Genomic DNA, 9,085 nt, shown 5'->3' with positions numbered 1-9,085 from the left:
ATATGCATCGGGTGCGACCCCCGTATGGCGATTTCCGATGGCCAATTCTATAACAATTCTAAGCGTTAAGGTTTACCACCTCGTACCTAGTCTCTAGTGCGCTTCATCCTCAAAGGAGTTTGGCATGCATCTCCCCCTATTCCGCCAGCGGAATAGGGGGAGATGTGGCCATCCTCTTCGATTCTTGTTAGCGAGAGTAACTAGATGACGAGTCTCCGTTGATTTCAATGCGCTCTCTGTTTTCATCTTCGGACTTCTTCTTCTTCTTCTTGTTTGTCTTTTGCCCCTTCTTCGCTCAGTCTGATCTTTCTCCCTTGCTCTTTGTCTTCTTCTTCTTCGTCTTCTTCTTCACATCTTCCCCTCACCTTCTTCCTCGAACTTCACCTCCTCTCCGGCCTTTGCTTCCTCCTTCAATCCTCCCTTTGCTTCCTCCTTCAATCCTCCCTTTTCTTCCTCCTTTTGCTTCCACATTCCCGCAGTTCCGTGCTCCTCCCACAGCTCTCTCCATGTGTTGAGCTTCATCACGCCTTATAATTCCCCAGACGTGTCCCAATCCGGTGTCTCCCACGCCAGACTTCGTCATCTCCTCGTCCGAATGGGAGCGGACGAGCACAAAAGATGATGTCACAGCAATGGTAAGTAATTATCTGGCGTAATTTCCTGTATTGCACACACGATTGTTGTGCCTTAGTGCTTAAGTTTGGCTGTTGGTGGAATAGATTAAAACATCGGGATCGGAGGCTCTTGGTTTCTTTTCTTCTCCCTCTTTTTTGTTGCACTCATTGAGATACTCTTTGCTACTTTTTTGGATCCATCACAGACTTGGGTTTGATTGCCGGGCACGCTGCTGCTTTTCTTGATCCATCAGAGATGTGGGTCTGAAGGAATTCCTTCAAACTTCCTTACGTCTATCCAGCAACTTCCAAGCTTACCTTTGCAAGTAAGCACTACCTTTGCAAAATCCATTGCCTCAGGTCTCAATGACCTTGAAGATCTATTTGACAAATCTAATTGACGAACACTTCTAAGGGGATTGGAAAGGTCTGCCACGCTAATGTTTGCTTCACTGTTAATTTTGACAACTAACATGCGCTCAAACTTGGGTTTTCCTGGCTCAAAAGATTCATTCCCTCAACATTTTCTCAGCCCAGCTCAGACCGTCCAATGCCCCTTCACAAGTTTGTTAGAGGCCGGGGTTTGTTATATAATCGAGATTAGGATCTTTAAGGGGTTATGTCGTTGAACGATTTGGGTATGATACAAACCATTTGTTCATAGCATTGCGGATAGTGGGAATACTAGATACATAATCATACAGAGGGCAATCCATTTTAACAATAACCTGATATGAGAATTGCTCATGATAGAGCTCTCCTGCATGGTTTTCATTATTGTTTGAGATTGTTTGCACTGGTCTTCCAATAGCAGGAAGACGTATATTTTGCAAATGTATAGACATTCCATAGCTTCTGAAGGAATTTTTGGGTGCTGCACCAACTGTAGTATACACTTCTGGTGAAGCAGAAGGCTTGTGTTCGCCTGACCTCACATAGGCAAAACGCCAATGTGAAGGGGTGGTTCCTTAGGATTTTCTCCTTTTGTAATTTCAATTTGGGTGGAATAGGGGGATTGTGCATTAGTTTTTTCTCACACTATGGTTGCTCTTTGATGTTCTTACGCTCCTATGTCAATACATAGTCATGACTTTCTTGAATCTCTCTTTCCAGAGTGTTGGTTGGAATATTGGAAACTGAATTGTTTATGGTATCAGCCCAAGCTCAAAGATCACCAGGTATTTCTCTTTTGGTCAGTTGCATTCTTTGATTCATTGTTCATTCAATGGCCTGCTTTTCCTCAAAGTACAATAAAAAATGAATGGTGCCTGAGATCTAATATCCAATTTTCTTTTATGTATACTAGAAGTCATGACTAGGTCAGGAAAGAGAAAATCTCCAATAGGTGGACAGGCTGCTGGTAAGAAGAAAAAGACTGCAAAAAAGAAAGAGCAAGCACCAACAACACCATCCCCCACATCTGCTGACACACAAGCCAAATCTCCAAATGCAGAGGAGGTTGAAGAGATGTCGGTGGAGAAAGAGTCTGCTAGCAAGAAGGATAGTGGAAAGGCTAAGGTTGATACGGAAGGTGATGAATTTGTCCCTGAATCAATGGATAGTAATGTTGGAAGTGATTTTCTTGAGTCCATAACTGTCAATAGAGGAATGGTACCTCCCTGTATCCCTTTGTGTAGATTACTTATTAACCCTAAGGTGAGACAACTTAGGAATGACCTCTCCATTCTCAAGAGAGCATTTGAGATGGAGGGATATGTCCCTACAAAGGGGTCCTTTATTATTTCAGTTGGGATGTCTGATGGGACAACCAAAGAGGTGGACGATGAGATAAGAGCTTCATGGGATAAGCATTGGCATGCTGTGAATGATGAGTTTGAGCATGAGCTTCAACAGACTCCTGCATGGGAATTCTTGTCCTGCAAGATGTTATATGTGTGGGAGGGAAACCATCGAACTGCCTCATGGATGGAGAGCATTGGGGAGGTCTTTTTTAATTCAAGAACACATTTCTATTTTCAACTTTAATGCTAAAATAGATTCCATTGTCCAGATTGAATGAGGAGGCAATTGTCACAACAAATCTTAAAGATTACTTGTATCATACAAGTACACTTGTTAGTTGTGATGCACAAGTATTTCTAGAGGATTTCACGGAAGAAGAAAAGAAAAATATTGAGGTTGTACGGCAAAAGGAGATTGGTCAAGGAAGAAGGGTTTGGTATCCCCTCACACAGGCCATTCTTGGTCGCATGGTTTATGCTGTGAGTTCTTATACTTTCTACCTCATGCTTTCTTTCTTTCTGCTTTTACTTCATCACTTCCTCTATATAGTTTGAATTATAGCTTTGCTGCATACTTGCTTTTGTAGGGCAAGTGGAAATCTGATTTTGAAGTAGCTTGTAAGAAGCTACCTCCTGGATTGGATAAAGATGAAAGAGTTGTTAAAATAGCTGGTATTAAAAGAACAGTCACTCAAACATACAGGAGAAAGGTGCATAGGGTGAGTGTGCATTTTCCTTTGTCTAGTATTACTATGTATTGCTTTCAAATGTCACGCTGAATTTCTTTTGTGTGGTTTTCACAGATTTTGTCAATAATAAATCCTGCACATGGCAAAGATTGGTTTCACAAATTATGGTCCTTGCCATATGAAGACACAATTGCTAAAATTACACTAGACAAGTTGTATCAAGTGGCCATTGCTTCTTGCAGGAAGGCTAGGTAGCTTTCATTATTATCTTTACTTGGGTCTGATTTGAATTTGAAGAATAGTTATGGAATGCCATCAAGTGACCATGCCTTCATTGGGTGGCTTGCAGAGGAAGTTTTTATGGACCAAGTTCTTGAAGAGTGTCATAGGTTATTGTCACAGGTTCAGGCTTCCTTTGTTGGTGTTTCTCCTTTGGAGTTGCCAGAGCATCCTACACTATGCGAATATTTTGAGGATATTGTGGCAAGACATCGGAGTGATTTGTATGAGCCTTTTGCATCCTTCATGTCTGTGGCTACTGTGCCTGCAAAACAAGTTGACCTTGTGAATGCAAGCACAAGAGTTGTTTATAGGTAAACATTCATCTTTCATTGCCTTATTCTTGAATTTCTATTTCATAGTGTTCTTATGCTTTCAACTGCCTGGGTTTTGAATAGGTTTATTCTTCATTTGCTGGAAACAAAAAAGATACAGACCATTCCATCTATTTGCAAGGCATGGACAGTGCTCAATCCTCCTACATATTGCATGTACACACAAAGTCTTTCGTGAGGATATGACTGCAAAAGGAACTATAAGGCTTTCAGAGAGGGAGAGAAAGCATTGTCCATGGTGGATAGAGATGAGTAGTGGAAAGTGTGTGGAGGAGGAGGCATTAATGCTAGAGAGGTATATTTCTCATGTTGGTTATTTATGTGCCTCTTGTTCTTAACTAGTTTTTTGTGATTGACTTGCTCCATGGGTTTCTTGATAAGGCATTCGAAAGGTCAGTGTAAATCTGATTCTGGATCCTCTGGAGACATGACGGAGGAGCAGCGTGAAAATCTGGAGGAGCAACAAAAGATGTTGGTGGAGAAACAAAAGGAAAATATAGGGAATCCTGATCCTGCAAAACCAGGGAGAAGAAAGAATACCGACTTGGATGGATATGGTAGGCTGCAAAATCTTTGTTGAGGTTTTCAAATTCCTTTTAGTCTAGTATTATCATTTGATATGCATTATGTTTGCAGATACTCCGGAAGTTGATGACTCTGGGATAGTGAGAAAGCCTTTCTCCATTGAATTTATTTGGGTTCCACTGTCTTTTCTACCACGTTGGAAACATCCCCTCACACCTAGGAGTTGGGTAAGGGTATGGGAGTTTGACTATATCAAATTGGGCAAAGAGATAGTGCAATCACAGCTTGCAGATGGATATCAAGAATTACGCGATTTTTTTGCACTTCTACACCAACAAGGGAAGAAACGAAACTCTAAACAATGCACATGGAGTGTGGACTGTTGCATTGTGGATCTTCCCACAGGGTATGCTACAGGTGATAAAGGAGAGGTTCCACCTTGGAATGTTATCACAGAAGATCATATCTCCTCTTCCTTGGCCGTTGCTGCAACTGTGATGGATGACAATGGGTGGACATTGGTTTTCTATTCCCCATCTACTCTGCCTACTGTGGAGCGCTATGCAGTAAGATTAAAAATGGAGGTGGCTTGCAGGTAAATTTATTTGTGTTGAACACTTCATGAAGTCTTGCAGGTTATAGGCTAGGGTCTGATTCTGGTACATATTGTTTTGTTTCAAGCAGATGGATCATACAAAGCATGGAACCTCAAGGCATTTCAGACACACTTGGGATTGGTGTGAAGGTGAGTCTTCATATGTATGTTTGCTTCTACTTCTATATCATAAATCACATAGAAATTGACTCATGCTTTTTTGAATAGTCTCATGTTTTCCATGCTATGGCTGTGAGGAGGATAGGACAAAGACCCACATTTAACATGCAATCAGCAAAGGGTGTGGCCTCCATGATGAGGATGAGTTTAGATGGCAACTTGCTTCCACATTACTTGCCTTTTGTCCATCATTCCAAAAGAGTTGGGAAGGGAGGTGCATGGCGTGGATCTCTTGAGAAGAGTCCTGCATTCATACTTATGTTCTTGGAGATGTTGTGTCCTCCAAATGGTTCCATTCTTGAGATGGGGGCAGGGACAGGACCAGGATTGAGGGCTGCACTCCACTCTGGTCGCCCTTGCTTGGCAATAGACAATGACCCAAAGATATGTGCTAGACTACTTCTAGGAGTGGTGGATGCTATTTATGCAGGTGTGGGATCGTCTACATAGCAGCATATGCTCATGGACGTCGATGCTGAGGAGGAAGAAATCAATGTTGCTGTGCCATTGGACTAGTGAGTATAAAATGTTGTTCTTTATTTTGAATGAATACCTTTCATTTACACATGTAAGGGAGTTCAAGAGTTTCATTTTGAAGTGAATTACCAACTTACGCAGAGAGTATGGCCATGCACATGGAAAGGAACGACAAATCATATAACTATGAGTTGAGGGAGAAGAGGAGACGACAGACTTTATTTGTGGATGACTCCGCCGATGAGAATTAGTTCATGGTTATACTTTATGGTCTACTAGACATTGGTGCTATCTCACATACACAATATTTATTTGTGGCTATCATTTTGCTTCTGAAATTTTGTGACATTATGCGTATGAGACAATAGTTTGAAAAACTTTTTTTGGGTGCACTCTAGTTTATTAATGCGCAAGTAAAATCTACATTGGAGGTACATATTGTTTTGGCTTTTGGAAACAATCTTGAGCTTCTATTTTGTTGGTTGACATTATTATTTAATGTAAGATTCTATGATATGCATTTCTTCTCCTTCATACGTTGTCACTCTTACTTGTTATATTACCTGCATCTGGTAAACTTGTTGCATGTGGTTTGTAAAATCACTTGGCGGCTTACATATAGATAAGCAAGTTGAAGTGCACACGTACATTTATTGGTTGGATTGGTTCATTGAAATTCAAAATTTAAATTACACTTGTGGGTTACAATTTTTAGTGTGGAATCCTGGATTCATGATCTGGATTTAATGTTTTTTCGGTTAGGAATATATTGGGCAAAACTTCCACATCTAGTAAAAGTTTTATGCAATATGCTCAAACCTTGTTCATGGATGGAATCACATACATGAGTGGCCAACTTAGAGAAACAGTCTACTTTGGGTGTGAGGAGAATAGAGAAAAAGAATAATGAATTTAAAAATATGAATGTTTCGAAAGATAATGTATCATTCTAGGGGGGTTGCAAATGACCTTGACCTGTTTTAACATTTTCTTTAAATACTATACATGGAAAGTTTGTATTGTTAGAATTGAATAAATATAGTTGGTATTTAACATATGCCACCGTAATAGTGTTTCAATATGATTCCTTGAATGAATATACATTAAAAAATGTTGCAAAAAGGCTCGCTCGGACTTCTCCGCTCGTGGTTTTCTGTTCGGATACCTGTAAAACCCCTTGATGGATTGGTAAACGGTGCAGACGGTATTTTCCAAACTTCAAACAAAACACATGAACAACAAGTTGTTTGGATCTTATTCAACAATCCATCCATAGGAAGCCAAATTCGAATCAACAACTCAACTCTTTACAATGTAGAAATTCCAAAACAATGGACACCAATACTACAAATCACAAGAGAATTCCAAATTGGCAAGAACAACCTAAATTCAATTACACGTAGACAATTTCCAATCCAACCTACAACAACTAGGACAATCCACCATTTGCAAGGACTATCAATGGATCAACTTGCATTTGACCCATCAAACATAAAGTCACATGGATTGACATACACAGCACTATCATGTATAAGAAACCCCGAAAACCTTTACATCATCAAGCCATTGCAACCCAAGCACATCAAAGTTGACAACAACGTCTTAAAAGAAATGGAAAGACTCAAAACAAACAAACAATGGCATACCCTTCAAAGGAACTTTTCTATAGAAGACCAACAAATCATGACATTGCAATCACTAAACTCGTGCACCATAATCTCCCATCAGATAAACTTAGTGAATGACAAAAGCCTACTAAGTGCTACAAGCCTCTGCCTCCAAGAATTACATAACAAAACAACAACGACAATAACCTTACTAGGTTTCACATGCTTACAAAAGTCCCACGGAGTAGGGATTGCAACATGTTACAAAAACAACCTCGAACTCATTCAAGATGATTATATTCAAGACCAAGGATTAGAATGCTACCTTACAATCTTCAAAAGAAATTGCAGTCATAAATGTATACAATTCCCCATTAACAAAAAAAGAAACGCTGCTTAAGTCACTAGAAAGAACACTAGAAAAAATAAATAATGGCACAACAACAATAATCATAGGAGATTTCAACATCAACCTTGCTAATTCAAACAACAATATCAAACAACTATTCCATTTCATGAAACAAAAACATCCAACCTTTTCTTGCCACAGTGTGTGCCCATGCCTCACTTAAATAGTTTCTCCTCTCTCTCTCTCTCTCTGCCCCCCCCAAAAAAATCAATGCATCAGCTTCATCGTCCTCTATCAATATACTCCATTCCAAGCCATCACCTGGACATCCCTATAAGAAGAAATTGAAGCTTTAATCTCAACTTCTAAATCCGCTCACACACGATTAGAATGTCTAGAGAGATATGCACAGAGCATAAGCAAAAGTTGGAAGAATCAAAACCGATTTATAGAATCCACCATCTCTTGACAACATTGACTTGGACTTTCCCAAAACAAGTCAAGCCAAGGTTCAGCAAAACAACACCTTTAGACTGCTGGCTCAAGCCACGTAAGTGGCAATATCAATGCCACAGAGTATCAACATCAACACCGATGTGTTTACATCCCAACAAGCCTATCAAGCCAAATAGGAAAGGGATGTGGTGCATCTACAACAGGTAGAAGAATAGTCATCAACAATCTACTATTGACGATGTTCAGGGCTTCTGTTAGTCTAGTCCAACGAAAGGCTAAGGAAATAGCCATAGTAGGATTAGTGCTCAAGCACTATGGAAAGATAATGAGAGGAGGCACAATATTCACCATAGCTTTTTAGGCGATGGTCCGAGCTTCTTGATTGTATCTATGGAGGCATGGTCACACACATCCACATTAATGCAACTTCTATGTTCGTTCACTTTATACAAAATCCAGGGAAACAAACTAATCAATGTTAATATGCAATCAATAACATCTAACGCTAAACTGTATGAGCTTCTAGTGTTTGTTGCTATAACTGAGGTACGGTGTGGATTAGCTTATAACCCTAGTCCAACATATGAAGTCACATTTATAAACAAGCTCCCAAAGGAGCTCACATGTGGAGGAGGGAAAAACTCTCAAAGATGCAAACTACATGCTGCTAGGTACCCTAGGCTTTGAGTGTACAAGCTCAACTCATAAAGACAAATCATTGTAGCCAACGATGGCACTAGTCCAAACAAGACTCAACTTCAAAACAAACAAACGTGAAGGTTGGAGAAGGAATCGATGCCATTAAGGAGTGAAATTGAGCACCAGTGCATGGCTATGAGTGTGGCTAAGCATGTGAAGGATAAGCCCATGAGGAGTAGGTGAGTGGATTAGGGGATACGGACCCCAATCCAAGTTTTTGTATTAGTACACATAGTTGAAGTGTGTGGTGTGGAAATGAAATCCAAACTTATGGAGTTGGATAGATTTGCTTTCATTTGCTCTCTCTCACATGTCTAGTTTTATGAGCTTTCTCTCTTGAGGAATTTAACCCTAGTTTCCTAACAACTATGGTCATTGTAGTATCCACAATTTCTTACTTTTAGAGATTTCCCTTGCTCTATATAGTCATATTGGGTTAATCAGTACATTAAATCATCAATAATGGTTTTTTTTTTAGAACCAAGTTTAGAAGATAGTGTATGTACAAAAATAGTTGTTAGTTAATCAAAGTAGGATA

General features: G+C 39.9%; 1 protein-coding gene across 1 annotated transcript; it reads left to right on the top strand.

Moving 5' to 3' along the window:
• The first annotated feature begins 1,925 nt into the window (after positions 1 to 1,925).
• LOC147902975 (uncharacterized) lies at positions 1,926 to 3,300 on the top strand. Its single transcript, XM_087373980.1, has 3 exons — positions 1,926 to 2,145; positions 2,944 to 3,075; positions 3,160 to 3,300. The coding sequence occupies exons 1-3, from the start codon at positions 2,062 to 2,064 to the stop codon at positions 3,298 to 3,300; spliced, it is 357 nt and encodes a 118-aa protein (XP_087230106.1). The 5' UTR covers positions 1,926 to 2,061.
• Positions 3,301 to 9,085: the final 5,785 nt, after the last annotated feature.

This window comes from Dipteris shenzhenensis, chromosome 4 (assembly GCF_047967505.1).
Source record: "Dipteris shenzhenensis isolate YYH24624 ecotype China chromosome 4, Dip_SZ_1.0, whole genome shotgun sequence".
NCBI classification, from domain to species: Eukaryota; Viridiplantae; Streptophyta; class Polypodiopsida; order Gleicheniales; family Dipteridaceae; genus Dipteris; species Dipteris shenzhenensis.
This window is presented reverse-complemented; position numbering and strand designations above follow the sequence as displayed.

Excerpts from the sequence above, each read along its gene's own strand:
- LOC147902975 (XM_087373980.1), top strand. The coding sequence starts at position 2,062 with ATGCAGAGGAGGTTGAAGAGATGTCGGTGGAGAAAGAGTCTGCTAGCA. Across the intron at positions 2,146-2,943 it reads GGCTAAGGTTGATACGGAAG|GGCAAGTGGAAATCTGATTT; the intron begins GTGATGAATTTG and ends TTGCTTTTGTAG. Across the intron at positions 3,076-3,159 it reads ACAGGAGAAAGGTGCATAGG|ATTTTGTCAATAATAAATCC; the intron begins GTGAGTGTGCAT and ends TGGTTTTCACAG.